The sequence below is a fragment of the Lithobates pipiens genome, unplaced genomic scaffold (genome assembly GCF_037356315.1).
Source record: "Lithobates pipiens isolate NorthernLeopardFrog02 unplaced genomic scaffold, aLitPip1_a1.2 Scaffold_13, whole genome shotgun sequence".
Lineage (NCBI taxonomy): Eukaryota > Metazoa > Chordata > Amphibia > Anura > Ranidae > Lithobates > Lithobates pipiens.
This window is the reverse complement of record NW_027507718.1, coordinates 171,683,417-171,701,423: the sequence shown is the minus strand read 5'-3', so window position 1 is coordinate 171,701,423 and position 18,007 is coordinate 171,683,417. Positions and strand designations below refer to the sequence as shown.

The window sequence follows — 18,007 nt, the reverse complement described above, 5'->3', positions numbered from 1 at the left end:
GAGATGAGCCTTTGTGTTCTTTTTGGTCAGCAGTGGCTTTGGCCTTACATAGTTAGTCAGGTTGAAAAAAGACACAAGTCCATCCAGTTCAACCAAAAAAAAAAAAAAAAAAAAAAAAAATATATATATATATATATATATATATATATATATATATATATATATATATATATATATATATATATATATATATATATATATATATATATAATAAATATACCCGCCCATATACCCAATTCTATACCCACAGTTGATCCAGAGGAAGGCAAAAAACCCCAGCAGAGCAAGATCCAATTTGCTAAAGCAGGGGAAAAAATTCCTTCCTGATCCCCCGAGAGGCAATCGGATTTTCCCCGGATCAACTTTACCTATAAATTTTAGTACCCAGTTATATTACGTACACTTAGGAAATAATCCAGGCCTTTCTTAAAGCAATCCACTGAGCTGGCCATAACCACCTCTGCAGGGAGTCTATTCCACATTTTCACAGCTCTTACTGTGAAGAAACCTTTCCGTATTTGGAGATGAAATCTCTTCTCCTCTAGACATAAAGAGTGCCCCCTTGTCCTCTTTGTTGACTTTAAAGTGAATAACTCGACACCAAGTTCCCTATATGGACCCCTTATATATTTGTACATGTTGATCAAATCCCCCCTTAATCTCCTCTTATCAAGAGTGAATAAATTCAGTTCCTCTAATCTTTCCTCATAGGTGAGTTGCTCCATGCCTCTTATCAGTTTGGTTGCCCTTCTCTGCACTTTCTCCAGTTCCCCGATATCCTTTTTGAGAACTGGTGCCCAAAACTGAATGGCATGGCTCTCTCCCGCATGGGGATGTGTGTGTCCCTGCCCCCTGCTCCCTCCTCACAATATTTGATTGACAGCAGCAGGAGCCATTGACATATAAAAGAGAGGGAGAGAGCAGTGATGCTGCTCTTTAGCATAGTGCTGGATCAAAAGAGGAGCCAGGTAGGTATTAGGGCATAGAACTCTCTCTTTCTTAGAACAGTCTCTCTTATTGTTTAATCATGAACACTGATCTTACCTTAGGTACCTTACCTTACTGATCTTTTTTTTTTGTGGTTGAACTGGATGGACTTGTGTCTTTTTTCAACCTGACTAACTATGTAACTATGTAACCTTAGGCAAGTGAGACCTGCAGTTCATAAGATGTTCTGGGTTCTTTTATGACCTCCTGGATGAGTCGTCGTCATGCTCTTGCAGTCATTTTTGTAGACCGGCCACTCCTGGGAAGGATCACCACTGTTTCAAGTTATCTCCATTTGTAGATAATGGCTTTCCCACTGAAGTTCCAAATCCTTAGAAATGGCTTTGAAACCCTTCCTAGGCTGATACATTTACATTAATTTGTTTCTACTCTGTACTTGATTTTTTTTTAGATTGTGGCATTGTGCCTTTTTGTGATCTGTTAGCGTGCTTCACTTTGTCAGACAGCTTCTATTTATGTGATTTTTTTGATTCAACAGGTCTGGCAGTAATCAGGCCTAGGCAGGGCTGGACTTACCATTGGGCTTGACTGGGCTCAAGCCCATGGGCCCCACCCAATAGGGGACCCCGCCGAGATACATAGCCAAGTGTACTCGGATCAGATCTACTCACAGTCACGCCCAGTCCCGCCCTATGATGGACATAACACAGGGACTGGGCTACTCTCAGCTCAGCTCCGCTCTGGACTGCAAGAGTACCTTTAGCCGCTGAGAGGACCCTTAGCCGTCGAGAGCAGACGAGAGGACCCAAGATCCACGAGATACACAGGACTCTGTATCTCGGCGGCGCCATTTTTAAACTTCAAGACTGCAATGACAAGGTAGCAAATGACACTGGGGCAAGGCTGCAAATGACAAGGCTACACTGACAAGGCTGCAATGACACTGGACAAGGCTGCAGATGGATGGGCAAGGCTGCAGATAGACACTGATAAGGCTGTACTGATGGGCATTTAAATGTAAGTTTTTTTCCTTTAAAATACCCTCCTAAACTTGGGGTGCGTGTTATACGCCGGTGCGTGTTATACACCAATAAATACGGTAATGTATAGAAGGTAGAGCCCGAAAGTGACTCAAGCCCAGGGGCCCCCACCACCCTAAGTCCTGCCCTAGGCCTAGGTGTGGCAAGTGAAATTCAACACAGCATTCCAAAAAATTGTGGTTAATCACAGTTCATTCATGATTCAGCTTGGGAGGGGGCAATTACTTTTTCGTATAGGGCCAGGCAGGTTTGAACAGCTTTTTCCCCTTAATAAATTAAATAATAATTTAAAAACTGCATCTTGGGTTTACTTGGGTTATCTTTGTGTAATATTAAAATTAGTTTGATTTTTTTCCTAACTATACTGGGATATCCACTTCCTACCACAAAGTGTTTGGTGATATCTCTTAATCCCTTGTTTATTGTTTCAAAATTAGTTTGATGATCTGAATCATTTAGGTGTGAGAAAAATGCAAAAAATAAAAAAATCAGGAAGGGGGCAAATACTTTTTCACACAACTGTATACTGATTTCTTCTTTGCAGGGTTAGATAGGTCAGTGTTAGATTGTTGATGCCTGTAGATGTAGAGATTTTAGTGTTAGGGTGCACTTATCCTTTAATAAAGTACACATTCTTGAACATGGCAGTGAAGCTGTAGTGAAGATTCTGCTGAAATATAACCCATATTAAAACTGCCACGTATGCACATTGCCATTTTATTTAGATTAGAAACTCTGTACATTAGCCTTGTATATGCTAACGAATTCTAAAAGAAAATTCCTAATTTTAACCATATGCAAATTTCTGCATGATTGCTATAAAAAGCTTATTGCAAAATTTGTACCCACGTACACATTTGTTTTTGACCTTATGAAAAAAATGGCGTTCTCTACTCTAGCTATGTTTGTGTATTTTTGGTGCAGTTAAAGGCTCAGCTTTTCTTTCTCTTAAAATAACAAACATGTTATACTTATCTGCTCTGTGCAATGGTTTTGCACAGAGTGGCCTGACCTCCTCTTCTGAGGTCCCTTGCCAGCAATCTTGGCTCCACCTCTTCTGTGCCTGCCCCCTTAGCAAGCGCTTGCTGTGGGGTCAGACGTCTAGGCTCTCTCCCGCATGGGGATGTGTCCCTGCCCCCTGCTCCCTCCTCACAATATTTGATTGACAGCAGCAGGAGCCATTGACATATAAAAGAGAGGGAGAGAGCAGGGATGCTGCTCTTTAGCATAGCGCTGGATCAAAAGAGGAGCCAGGTAGGTATTAGGGCATAGAATTCCTTAAGGTAAAAAACCTTTAGCCTTTAGAACCACTTTAAAGGCACATTCAATTGTACACAAATAGCATTCTGAAATCTGCTCACTTGTGCTGCAGGAAGAAAATTCAGAAACAAAAACAGGGCTATTGGCCTAATAGTGGAAAGATCACATTAAGCTGCTCCTAAATTAGATTGTGACCTCACCGCCCCTCCTCTCTACCTCCAATCTGAGAATGCCTTGTGTTCATTGAAAAAACCAAGGTGTTCCACGAATGGCAGCGTTGCCTTGTGAGCGATTTTCTGTGTTTTGAGAACATTGTCCAAATAAGCAGGGGGAGTGTGTAGCGGCGGCTCCTGAAGAGCATGTACTATGCGTTTCCGAGTGGATGCTGCTCGCACAGGACCCAGAAGATCACAGCTATCAATGTAGCAGCTCTGGCTACTACAGTGATTTTCAGATTCCCCAGTCCATCAGGCATGAGATATACCAAGCTGGACTAATGTAAGTATGTAATACAAAATTCCTGGCCTTCAGCTTTAAAATGTGAACAAGATATAAGGCAATAATCATAGCTTTGCTCTATACCAGGGGTAGGCAACCTTGGCACTCTTGTTGTGGTGAAACTAAAAATCCCCAAGCCATTGCATGACTCACAGGCATGATTTGCAGAGGCAGAGACAGGATGAGATTTTCAGTAGCTGTGCCAAGGCTGCCTACCCCTGCTTTGTAATATACTATCTTCATATACTAGCTCATGCATTTCTTGTTTAATCCTAATGTTTCTTTCCTGTTGTCATATTATCTGGCTTAAGAACTGAACACCTTGCCACACTCAATCAACTAGTGTTCAACTGTTGAAGCATTTTTACCACAGTAACACCTTCATTCACATGCGTTAGCCTTCAGATCATAATATTTCCTATTAACCTGCAATAAATCATCATGATTGAAATATGAAACTAGCCTTCAATTAAACCCTTCAGAACATGTACTGTCCAATTTTTTCCTTTCCCGTTTTCTTCTGGGGCTTTATAAATCCTATTACAGGCTTTCCAGCATAATGAGAGCATATTCCAGTCGCTGTATTATAAGGGGAGGACAACCAGCTTTAAGTACCGACAGTGGCACTGTACAGCTCTGTCTGTCTTGGTCAACAAAGCTCAGTAGATATCCTTGCTTTCCTCTGCTTAATATAATCTTCGTGCGGTCATGGTAAAAATTCACCTAAAATGAACAGTAATAATACATTAACACTAAAGCTAAAAAGATAAAATAAAACTATTTCATGCAATACTTGTAGGGGATGAACCAAATAAATATGCTGTACATGCAAACTTCTACATGTAGGAAGAACATCTTGAGGGAAATTTATTAAGACTGGAGCAGCTGTGCGTGACAACCAATCAGCTTCTGTCTTTAATTTTCAACGCTTAACTAAATAAGCTGAAGGTAAAAGCTGATTGGTTACTATGCTAAGCTGCTTCAGTTTTTGTAACCCTACCTTCAACTTCTGTTTACACTAAAACACTATAAAACACAACCCATGCCATATAACTAATGAAACCTTTAGTACAGTGATTCTCAACCAGGGTTCAGTGGAACCCTAGGGTTCTTCCAGAGGTTGCTAGGGGTTCCTTCATTATTGGGCAATTTCTGCCTCTCGGATAAGTTCCCATCTACACCATTGATCTTTTTAGATATCTGTAAGGAGGTAATTCTTCCCAATGACCACAAGTGTGAGGAGCATTCTTCCCATTGACCATCACACTAATGTATCATGAATTGTAGATTTCACATTTTTAGCAGGAGTTCCCCGAGACTGGAGAACTATTTCAAGGGTTCCTCTGTATTGAAAAGGCTGAGAAAGGCTGCTTTAGTAGTTTTGTATGTATAGTAAGAATATAGAATAAAAAAAAAAAAAAAGATTTCTTATTGGAATCTACAGGTTACTTCACGTGAATCCTTTTTGTTCAATGGTATTAAATTTAGTCAGAATAAGCCATGGCCTTGTGAAATTTGCTGCAACTGAAATAACAGATTCGTAGTTCTATAAGGACATTTTTGCTTGAAATGGAACATGCAACTGCAACAGATAAACACAACACAACTGTTTCCCCACATTTTACACACAAATGTGAGAATACATTTTCTGATGCAACACAGATATTCTGAAGGGTTGGAGATCTGCCTGTCTGAACGACAGGGATTTGGTTGTAAAAGGAGGGTGTTAGAGGCTGCTGCAGGTATTTACACACAAAGTGCTATATGGTGGTATTTAAAAGTACTGTATATACAAGTCCCAAAAGTCATTAGGAAAGTAAATGGCCAGATGCTTCAGGGAAGATTATTTCCATGTAAAATGCACTTTCTGTAGTTTAGACAATAGATTCGGTGGAGTAAATCATCAAGTGTCTTGGATACTTCAGCAGCAACCGCCAAAGGCTTACCCTGTATAAGGCCAACTGTAGGATTTGAGATATTGGGGTTTAACATTATTTTATAAAGCAAGGATTCTCTGAAGAAGGAGATAAGGCATTGGCAGTCCCACCTCATGGCATTTTGATGTAAAATGGGAACAAGAATGTCCCCCTAAGCATGACCTTCCCCATGCAAGCATTGTATCACCCCTAAATTCATGTCCTGTCATTGGGTACTGGCAATTGGGTCTTCAAGGTGGTGATTAAGGTGTATAATCATTTCACAGTTATATTGTGTTATAAATATCTACTGTTTGACTTTTCAAATAAATATCTACTGTTTGACTTTTCAAATATGTTGAAAAAGTCAATCATTTTCATGCAGTGTACCTACATTTTTGTAGTGTAATGCCCTGTACACAGTCATACTTTCCGATGGAAGATGTGCAATCGTGTTGTTGGAAAATCCGATCGTGTGTGGGCTCCACTGAACTTTTTTCGTCGGAATTTCCGACACACAAAGTTTGAGAGCTGGATCTAAAATTTTCCAACAACAAAATCCGATCGTTTAAATTCCGATCGTGTGTAGACAATTCCAACGGACAAAGTGCCATGCATGCTCAGAATAAATTACAAGACGAAAGCTATTGGCTACTGGCCCATTTATAGTCCCGTCGTATGTGTTGTACGTCACCGTGTTCAGAACGATCGGATTGTCCGACAACTTTGTGCGACCGTGTGTATGCTAGACAAGTTTGGGCCAAAATCCATCTGAAAAAAATCAGACAGATTTTTTCGTCGGAAAATCCGACCGTGTTTACGGGGCATTAAACTGCATGACCTATGAAGAGATGGCAATACTAACTAGAACTTATGTTATAATGGCTGTTTTATTCCACAGGTAGTCTGTGCAATTCTTGAGTATTTGTCTATAAGACCAATATTTATGGAGTTAATTGGCAATACCAAGTACCAAGTATGTTGGCAGTGATTGTAATTATACCAGTTTGTGGTAAATTCTGAATTCTCAGTCCAAAGCAACAAATAGTTATATTTCAGGCTCTGCACTTAAACTTTGTTCAATACAGAATGCTATAGAACTGTCATCTTGCTCATAAAAGTCTATAAAAACAGTGTGTTTCAAGATGGACAACATAAAATGAGGAAAAAAATCACCCTAAATTGAACCTGGGCCCAGATAATGCACAGTGCACAATAAAGTAAAAGCATGTTAAAACAAGCCACCACTCATCTCCTTGTATAAGTGTAGCACTACCCCCGAAGGAGCTACTGGTTAGATTTGGGCTTACCGTTACCTTCTGTTTTACTCGCTTCACGTCTAGGGGTGTCCCATGGTAGATGGCCCAGTAACTCGAGAGACTGACAACAGATCCACTTGAATGGATTTTATTTGCAAAAACATAGACAATGAACAGTCTCTTAAATTGGGATGAGAAGGTTGGAAAGGAAGTTCAGGTACTCTTAAGCCCCATACACACGGTCGGACTTTGTACAAACTTTTCCGTGGACTTTTGTACAAAGGGCGTGGTCCACAAGTTTGTATTGCATACACACGGTCGGACTTTTTGACAACAAACACGAACGTAATGACGTCACAACATACTGACGCCGCTTCAAAAGAGGACGTTCAATGACTCCTGCGCCACCTTTGGTCAACTTCTGTATTGTAGTCTGATCGTTTGCATAGGCTCTGAGCATGCGTGTTTGTACCTTGTACAAAAGTCCGATGCCTTTGCATACACACGGTCGGACTTTGCTCCTTCGGACTTCTGTTGTCAAAAAGTTTGTCCGTTCGCACAGCCAACAAATGTCCGATGAAAACAGAAAAAGTTTGTCCGATGGAGCGTACACACAGTCGGATGTTGCTCCAAAACAGCTAATTTGCATGTTTGTTGTCAAAAAGTCCGACCGTGTGTACGGGCCTTTAGTGTCAAAGTCAAAATGTTGAAGAACTTGCTTACTTTGACTGCATCCAGAGAATAGCCATTTGCAACTGGATATTCACTCAAGTTGGACAGTCCTTCTCTCACAAGGCCTAGCAGCCAACAAGGTGCTTACTCAGGAACAAGTCTCTGCCACAGACATTGTTGTAGAACATACAAGATAATGTCTGCCACAGACGTTGTTGTAGAACACGTAGGGAAACTAAACTTGAAGAACACTCGTAGGATACCTGGATCTTTCAGCCAGCTTGGCGATATCCACGAGACCGGATTCTCTTGGGTACTTCAGCCCTTCCAGGCTCTTACTAAGAAACCAACCCATACGTGGTCTTCTTCTGAAGAGTCCTCCCCTGGAATGCTTGAAGTCACTGGGTCTCTCCCAAACCGGAGATAGCACCCAACACCTCAGAATCCTCCTTTAGTTTCCTTGCCTTGGGCTAGCCAGCCCCGAGACACCAAGATTGGGTGGATCCGGACCCCAGGTCATAGCCTTCCTGGGGGCTGGTCAGGAGGACCAGGACCATGAAGTCAGTACATCATTCTGGACTGGAACCCAGTACCACGTGACATCCGCATCTTAAATACCCTCTCCCAGAAAGCACAGCAAGAGCGCCACTCCCATGGCTCAGAGAGAGAGTAACTTAAGCACCTAACCAGACCATAGTTTCATGCCTGCCAGAAGAGACAGTGCCCCCTGTGGCCAGGCTGAACATCTCATAGTCCAGTCAGACTGATGCTGAAGTCCAAATTTAGACAATTGTACCCAAAGCAAACTGCAGTTCAGGCATAACTTTAACTTTGAAAAACGCATAGCGTGTGCTCTTCAGGAGCCGGCGCTACATAAGCATTGTTCAACACATGCTTTAGAAGCTTAGCTTTTTACTATGAGCCAGCTTTCTAATACAAACAAGCAGGAGGTGTTTTTAAGCTGTTAGAAACTAACTTCAGAGCCTGGCCACACCAGATGTGATAAGGCTACACTGGCAGTTATTTTCATCTCAGCGTGAATGCATAGACAAAATGCCTTGTTTCTAATGGTGTCAGTTCATACCACAGCACTGCTTTGATGTACACTGAAAAAAGTATTGCATGCAACACTTTTTTCACTGCATTGCAACACCACTCTATTTAACCTCTTTACAACCACGCTATTGCTGAATGATGGCTACAGCGTGGTCGCACATTGCTGGGAGGATGTCACATAACGTGCTCCCATGATTGCACTTCTCATGTGCCCCCTGTGGCCTGCATCCGCAGGCATCTGTGATCGCTGTGTACTTGAGACACAGCCGATCACAGATCGTGGTAAAGAGCCAATCACAGTGGCTCTTATCACATGATCAGCTGTGTTCAATCACAGCTAATTACAGTGTAAAAAGGATTTGGCAGTTATCGGCATTCCTCTTCTCGCGCTGATAGCATGTGAGGAGAGCTGATAACTGGCAAATCCACACAGGGGACATCTACACTGATAATCAAGGCACAGATAATCAGTGCAGCCCCAACAGTGTCCAGCAGTGCTGCCAACAAGTGCCAATCAGTGCTGCCTGTCAGTGCCTATTAGTGATGCCTGATAATTGCCGCCTATCAGTGCCCATCCCCGCCTATCAGTGCTGCCTGCAGTGCCTATCACTGATAGGCACTGACAGGCAGCACTGACGCACTGATAGGCTATCAGTGATGCCTATCATTGCCACCTATCATTGGTGCCTATCAGTGTTCATCAATGCCACCTATCAGTGCTGCCTTATAAATGATAAAAATGTTGTTTGTGTATGGTGTTACATGACTGTGTAATTGTCATTCAAAGAACGTCAGCACTTTAAGCTGAAATAATATTTCAGTTCTGAAAAAAGCTGTAAACTGTGCGATGTGCTTGGATCAGTGAACTGGGACTATGTCACATAGAACACACCAGTGGCCGTGTGTTCAGAGTGGCTTGCTGGTGTGAACAGACCCTTATAGGTTGATTTGCTAAAACTGGGGAGTGCAAAATCTGGTGCAGCTGTGCATAGAAACCAATCAGCTTCCATTTTTTTTTTTGTCAAAGCTTAATTGAACAAGCTAAAGTTAGAAGCTGATTGGCTACCATGCAGAGCTGCACCAGATTTTGCACTCTTCAGTTTTAGTAAATCAACCCCTTAGAGAAGGGATATGCAATTAGCTGACCTCCAGCTGTTGCAGAACTACAAGTCCCATGAGGCATAGCAAGACTCTGACAGCCACACACATGACACCCAGTGGCAGAGGCATGATGGGACTTGTAGTTTTACAACAGCTGGAGGTCCGCTGATTGCATGTCCCTGCCTTAGAGTTTTCGTTTTGATCTTTGAGAATACTTTCTCAAAAGGGGCATATAGAGAGGACAGAGGCTCCTTTACAGCTTGTTAGGATTATGTAACTATGCCCTAGGCTGAGCACAGTTGCACTTTAAGCCTACACATGGAGTTTAATAACACAATGAAAATAGTAATGATTTGGAATTTTCTCCTGATCTCCTGAGCCCTATACTGTGTGCTACACACCCCTGACTCCTACACTCTTTTTTGCTTTGTACTCCTAATTTCTACTATGCATCTACTATGCATTACACACTCCTGTCCCCTGCATTTTGTGCATTATACACTCCTGTCCCCTACATTCTGTGCATAACACTGCTGTCACCTGTATTTGGCATTACTGACCCCTGATCTCTCTCTCTCTCGCTTTCTCGCTCTCTCTCTCTCTGTGTGTCATGTACTTCTAAACCCAGCACTGACTATAGCACTCTGTGTGTTATGGACTCCTGATCCTTGAACACATTGCATCACACACCCTGGACTCAGGAGTCTGTGTTATGTATCCTAAACCTGAATGCGGCACTCTGTGTGTTACGCAATCATGACCCTTGCACTCTGTGCATTGCACACCATTGACCCCTATCTTATAGACTCCTGCACAATATACACTATATTGTACATTATATACTTCTCACCAAAGTGTTTATTGTCTCAACAGTTACTGTTTTCTAAGCAGTCCTTGATTAATGAAGTTCTTCTTTAAGGCTCAGACAAAGTGTTAGGTCTCTGTCTATTTTCAGTTTGTGCAAGACCATATGTAATAGAAACCTTATTTTAATCACTGTACTAGGGTTTATATGTATCTGTGAGACTCTTACTTTTGGAACAGCAATCAAAGCATATTTTATGGCTAAAAGCAAACCTGTTTTTGTTTAACCATGCCTCTTAAGCCCCTCCCACAAACAGTTTGGCCACACTTGCTTTTTGCCACAGTGCGCCACGGGGTCCCTACCTTCCTGAAGTGTCCCTCATTCTAAAGTTGTGAGGAATGCCTGTGTGAGATATTCTAGGATGAATGCTGTACCTGCAATGTTCCATTACTGAATAACATCAGCAGCGCTTGGTCTGTTTTCAGAAAGTGCAACAGACACAATGTTCTGACAGATAAGCTGGGTGCTCCCCGAAGATTTCCTCCCTGCAAAAACAACAGCAGAACTACCAGTTAAGCTTGTATTGTGGCACTGAATACATAATGGCTATAATAATAAGAGAGAAACATTTTTGGTGCATTTAAACATTTGGTAACAGCGCAGATTTATCAACTATAGTTGTAAAAAAAAATCAGTGAAAACAAAATGCCATTTCTTATATACAAAAAGAAGCAATACACATAGGCCACCTGCCATCTGACTTATCATATGTTTGGGCAGTGTAGAGGGTACTAACAAATGCTACGAGTAATCTCAGGAGGCCTCTTTGAAAGGTTGCCAGGTTAGCTATTTTAAAACACTGTAAATATGATGTACAGTATACTCTAATCCCTACAGGTGCTTAGGAGAATATTCAGTGTAACCGGAATTCCTTAATTGCCTCCCACAGTTCCTTGATAGGTAATTACAACATAACCATTATGATGTTTTTACATTTCATAATGAACTCTGATTTAGCTTGTGCAATCTCATTATATCAAAATAGATGGACGGCTGCAGTTCTTGCCTTTTGGGAGATTTAAATGACCTCACAAGCCATCTGGAAGATCCTTATGTCATGTTTTAGACCCGCCCAATGATATCTTTATGTGTGACAATCTGTAACAACCCTAGCAGGGCTCTTTATAACAGAAGGTATTCATTTCGGTAATGTAAACCACCCCATTGTGAAGAAACATCAGTTTTTTTAATGGGATTTAACATTTCACTTGAAAAGTATCAGCAAAGGGTTCTTCATCTACAATAGGGAACATTGCTCAATTTGTTTATTCTGGCTGCTCATTCCTCACCTCCAACACATTTTTCTGCATGTATTGAAAGAAAAACCTGAGTATCCTCATCTTTGATTCCAGCTTACATGGTGGGCTCCATTCAGGAAACGTGATATGTTCTTCTGAGCTTGTAGAATAACAAACTTTTCTAAAGCAAGTTAGGAAAGAGAAAGGAATGATTTTCAGTTGTGTTAGCTCAGATTATGGAAACCTGTTAATTTATGTAAAAATACCATCCCTGAACAAAGTTAGAGATACATATGGGTGGGCAATACAGATACAGGCATACCCCACTTTTAAAGGGGAATTAAACCCATCCATAAAACAGTTTCATTTCCGGCACATGCCAGAAATTTAACACTTCCATTGGTTGTGCTCTCAACCAAACTGTCAAACCATCCAATGGCTGGTGTCATAACTGATCACATGTGCAGCATCATGGCAGTTGTAGATTAAATAGAGGCAAAGATGGCAGCTTCCTTGGCTAAAAACGATAGGAGGGGGTTACTTACACTTTAAATACACAATGGAGTTTATTTACTAAAGCTGGAAAGTGCAAAATCAGGCTCACCAAAGCTTAACTGAACAAGCTGGGGTTAGAAGCTCATTGGTTTCTATGCAGAAGTAAACCTGATTTTGCACTTTCCAGCTTTAGTAAATACACCCCATTGTGTACTTAAAAGTGGGGTATGCCTGTACTGTAATATCAAGACATAAAATATTTACATTGAGAAGCATGTACTGGGGTACCGCAGAACATACACCCCAATAATAAGATTCACAGATAGAGTATATGAGGTCATGCTGTGCAAGCTTACAATATAGGGGTAGAACTAACAGATGAAAAAATAAGTACAGTAGGCTGTGCATATGGAAAGGTATGTGCATTACCAGATTGTGTGAAGAAGAAATGCATGCTAGATCAGTATTTAAAGAATATATTTTAGGTTGGATTATATTCTTGCCTAATGCTTAAAATTGTAAGGCTGTTATTTTGAAGGATTTAAGGATTGGAGGGTGCTACATTTCCTATAGAAGAGAAATTTACAGATATAGTGAGACCGATGAAGTGTTGGCTGTAAGGAACAAAGTTAGAAGATGGAAAATGAGAAAATGGTTTTAAGCAGAGCTGAGGTGGTGCTTGAAATGGTATCTAACATTTAGTAACAAAATATTTTGAGAGTGAGGGAGAGACCAGAGAACTTTGCAGGTACGTTCTAGAATTCTGAAGTTTGCATTTGGCAGCCAGTGGGAGAACTGGGGGAGAGTAGCTGTATTTTATTTGTAGATGTTAATTGGATTGTTTGGGCAACAGAGTGTTGCTCATTCAGTGACAAACCATGCAAATCGTGCTGAAAGACGTTTCCTATTTTATTTTGGATAGAGTGGGAAAGTTTAGAGACTCAGGCCCCTCAGACCTGGCATGGAATTTAAGGGGGAACCCCATGCAAATATCAAGAGGTTCCCACCAGACCTACATCAAAGCATGCACCCTCCTCCTGAACCAAACCAGGCCCCATGCTCTCAACATGGGGGGATGCCCCCCCACCTGGCAAAACATCTTGTACCCATGTTGATGAGAACAAGGGCCACCTTCCCCACAAAACTGGGCTGGTTGTGGGAGTCTGCAGGCAGGGGCTTATTGGAATTGGAAAGCCTGAAAAATAAGATTACCCCAGATACTTGCCCCCAGTGTGAATGAGTTAGGGGGTAAATAGTACCTTTACTTATTCATAAAAAAGTTGTAGCGTAAATAAAGAAAGACAGTTTATGATAAGCTCTTGAGTAGAAAAAAGTTCCACAATGTACATCCATAGTTAATCACATCGTCCAGCCATGTCAAATCACAGTAATCATGATGCCTGCCACCGACCCTCTGAAAGAAAAGCAAATATTGACTGCCAATACATGTCTATTTCCATTACTGCCCTTGGCCAAATGGCATCTTTCAGTCCCCAACTCTAAAATATATAAAAAAGTGTCAAGATCTTTGTTATGATCAAGTTCATATTTGATTAATGACTACACTTGGGAGACCTCGCCCCTTTGCTTATATCAGCAGTCATTTACTAGGGCTGGAAGAGCTGGAAGGAGAAAAACCCACTACTACAAATGATGTTCGGCTCGTACCAAATGGGTTTTAAAGTCAGTGTTCATCAGAACGTTCAAACAAGCAGAGTTCAGTCCAAACGTGTTCATACCGAACTGGAAGCTCATCCCTATTCCTCAGACTCTCTTCTCCTTTGTTGTCTTAGGTCCTGCCCTGTTAGGCTGCATGCTCAGATACTGTGCTTTTGCTTGTTGCTTCAATGAGGCTTTGGTGGGGCTTCGATGAGGCTTTGGTGGAGCTTCGATGGGGCTTTGTTGAGCCTTTGGTGGGGCTTTTTGTGGGGCTTCAGTGAAGCTTCCTGGGGTTTTCGATTAGGCTTTGTGGGGCTTCGATGAGGCTTCAGTGGGGGTGCAAGCGAGCTTTGCAATAGACTTCTATGGAGGCTTTGAAGATGCTTTGAAGCACCACTAAAGCTACATGTGGTATCATTTTTGAAGCAAAGCTGGAGCAAAACAAAGTAAAAGCAAAGTGTAAACAGGACTGTAAGCTAGCCATTGACTGAAAGCTCGTTTGAAGCCCCACGAAGCCTCATCGAAGCCCCACAAAGCCTCACCGAAATCCAACCAAAGCCTAATAGAAGCCTCATCAAAGCATCAAGCAAAAGCAAAGTGTAAACAGGACTGTAAGCTAACCATTTTATTTAGTGACAGGGGCTTTGACTGGCGTTCAGAGAGCTTTAACAAAGCGTGTCCGAAGCCATGTTATGAAGCAAGTGTAAACTAGTCCTTATAAAAATATTTTGTGCGAATGTATGCACTTCTGTGCGGGGGGGGGGGGGGGGGGATGTAGGTACAGGATATTGCGGAGGATAAATGACAGTAGATTATGGTGAAAGAAAGGGAAAGGTATATTGAAAAAACCTGATAAAGAGCATGAATCGTTTATGTGTGTGACCATCACTGGTAGGAGATGAAAAACGCTTTGTGGCAGTTGGGCCAGAGAGTACATTTGGACAGAATGAACATCAACAGAAAAATAAAGAGTAGGTACAGAAAGGTACAGGGATTTTTTATTTGAATGAACAATGATCAGATCAAGGGGATGTGCTAGCTCACCATCAATTTAAGGGGTATAGCCAAACTGTAGATCTCTATATGAGAGCAATGCTAGGGAATTGGTTAAAGTAATTAAGAGAGAAATGCAATGTTCCAGTGAACCCCAGAAATGTCAAAGTCTAACTTTTATGAAAAATATACTTACTGTGTATATGGGGAGAGAACAACATGTGTTCCATCGGTCAGTAGTACCCCTGTACAGTCATCAGAGAGCTGGTAGCCAAAGCCGTATTTATTAGAGTAATCCACCCACTTGGTTACCCATAGGATAGGGGAATTCACCTGCTTTGTGGGATCCAAGTCACCTTTTAAATGCAAAGGCAAGTTCAACACCAATTTAAAACATAAACAAACATTTACTTTATAATGGACATTTTTATAGTTCATGTTTTTCTTATTTCCTTAGTGGTTTAATGCCCACCCTTGAACACAGTGGGGTTGATTAATTTAAGACAAATAGGCTGTTCACTTTTCAAGGAAAATTGCACTTTGCAAGGTAATTTTCCCTAGAGCTTAGTAAATGCAGTGAAATTTCACTTTATAAAGAATACTCAATTATGTGCAAGGAAAATAAAAAAACAGCACTTTTACTTGCACATGATTGGATGATCAGTCATCACAGCGTCACTTCATTCCCTAAGCTCTGGGAAAAATTCTCTTGCAAGGTACAACTTCCTTTGCAAAGTGAATAGCCCTATTAAACCATTTGTGAGTATGATCTGCTTTTTTTTTGCAGTTATACATTTTGCTACAAATGTTATACTTGCATTGACTGATAGGATAGTTTCTTTTTAGTCTAAGATTTACCCATAAGTACAGCCTATTACATTAGGGTGTGCACCCTAAAGCTCAAGCATACATGTGTATCTACATATATATGGTGCTGGCAGGGAGATCAATCTCCCTGCCGGCACAGTGAAAGAGAAGTGCGTAAGCACTTCTCTTATGGCAGAGTCGATAAGATGGAGATCTTTCCCATCTTCCTGCTGGCACACAGAGCAATAATACTAAAGTACATGGAGTGATCAGGGTGTGCCCAGGTACACCTGGCACACCCTGTGTGCATGCCTATGGATTTACCATTATGAAGATGGTTTGAAACAGATGTATATGATCTATTTACAGGATGTTTAGGACCTAAGCCAATTTAAACCAAATTTGTGAACATATACATATAAAGAGATGCCATTGTTGATATTTTTTTTGTTTAAAGCAACGTTGGGTCTTTCATTTTGCTTTATTACAGAATATTGGCTGAGATGAAGGAAGCATACAGGATAGAAGTTCAGACTTCAGTGGCTTCAAAATGCGTTGCATGCCAATCACTTACTTCGTACCGAAGACAGGATAAGTACGAAACCCCCAAAAAATGCACCTTTAAAAACAGGTCAACATGGAAGCTGATATAGTTCTATCCTCACAAGCTAAATGTATTCATATTTTCCTGACACACAGCATGACAGCATACACGAATGGTATAGGCTCCGCTTCTCACCCAATCAGGACTGGTTATACTATATTTAAATAAGTCGCCTCCCCCTAGGCGGCATTCTCTTTTTTTTCCTCAAATGTTCAACTGGTTATAACTGTGAATCAATAAGATTTTTATTTTTGCCCTCACCTGCCGGATTCATCTGGTCAGCCGTACAGGTTCAGCCTCTTTCCTGTAACGAAGCCCCTCTGTTCGGTTTTAAAACTTCCAAACGAGGGAGACCCCCCCCAGGTCCAGATACGGGGGGCTGGGATACTGATCTCTGGATGCAGGTAAAACAGTTCTATCTTGTTGTTAGTTGGGACTGATCTAGTCTTTCCTCCCTGGTGAGTTGTGGCCCCACACACACACATTTTGTTAGTTTGGCTTTGGATATGCGGATTTCCCTTGCAAAGATGTTGGAAGTTTTTTTTGTGGTCAGGGCTGCCCCCTTCCAAGATGGCTCCTTGTCTGTTTTCCTGTGGCTGGATGCGGCTTTCAGTCAGCAGGGAGCAGCGAGATGATAGTGGGGTAACTTCTGGCCCACAGTAGAAGTGGTCGGGAGCTCCAGGCTTCCTGGGAATGGATTGGTGTCCACCTGTCGGGTATGGAGCCTCTCCCACCCCCCCTTAGAGCCAGTCGGGGAAGGGTGTTGCACAGAACAGGTCACCTTTCCATAGGCTGTCATGGTGTCTCTGAATCATTATGTTGCCAATATACAAGCTATCAAAGTAGGTTAAACTGCTGTGCATAGTTCCATTTGTTTCATTTGCCTCACAGGTTTTGTTTGTCTGTAGGACTATTAATGCATGAACTGATATATCAGGTGTTTTTCTGCAAAGTTGAGTCTTTCCTATTAACTCAGCAATGCCTGGCTTTTCAGGTTTTGGATCACTTTATCAATGCTCGAAAGCTTAGATTTGCTGTTTTTAATCTTTACAGGGCAGTTGCCTAGTGTAGGCGATCCTGCCAGGTATATTAACCCCTCATTGCGCTGCTTATGATGACAAAAATGATGCTTCAGTATGGATGCCACTGCTATGCATTGTAAGGTCTGCTTTTGGGTGCAATGTGTTTAATGATTGCTATGCATTAACCTATTTGTCCAGTGGCGTAACTAGAACCTTCAGGGCCCCGATGCAAGAAACCATGAAGGGCCCCCCTGAACCCCAGCCAGGGCCCTTCCCTCCGAGTCCGACGGTGGAACTCCAGGGCGTGGTCACAGGTATGACCTTTGTGAGCCCTGTAGTTCCACCACTGGTATCAGCAGTTTTTATTTATTTATTTTTTTACATTTTTAGGTGCCCCATTGGGGGACTGTCCCTAGGCAGGATTGGGTCCCTGTCCCCAGAAGAGATGAGGTCCTTTTCTCCAGGACAGCTGAAGTTACTGCCCCCAGGTGAGAAGGGGTCCCTGTCCCCACGTGAGAAGGGGTCCCTGTCCCCAGGGGGATATGGAGGGGGTATGTAATAGTGTGTTCTAGCT

At 41.8% G+C, this 18,007-nt stretch overlaps 1 protein-coding gene across 1 annotated transcript in view; it reads right to left on the bottom strand.

Moving 5' to 3' along the window:
* Positions 1-227: 227 nt before the first annotated feature.
* The window catches only part of LOC143974452 (serine/threonine-protein kinase PLK2-like), a 141,513-nt gene continuing 123,733 nt past the window's right edge, over positions 228-18,007 (bottom strand). The window contains exons 12-15 of the mRNA XM_077475868.1: positions 15,197-15,356; positions 11,905-12,034; positions 10,990-11,100; positions 228-4,469 (exon numbers count right to left, since the gene is read on the bottom strand). Of these exons, the coding sequence (XP_077331994.1) occupies positions 4,287-4,469; positions 10,990-11,100; positions 11,905-12,034; positions 15,197-15,356 (584 nt within the window). The 3' untranslated portion in view covers positions 228-4,286. The remainder of the gene's footprint in view (positions 4,470-10,989; positions 11,101-11,904; positions 12,035-15,196; positions 15,357-18,007) is intronic.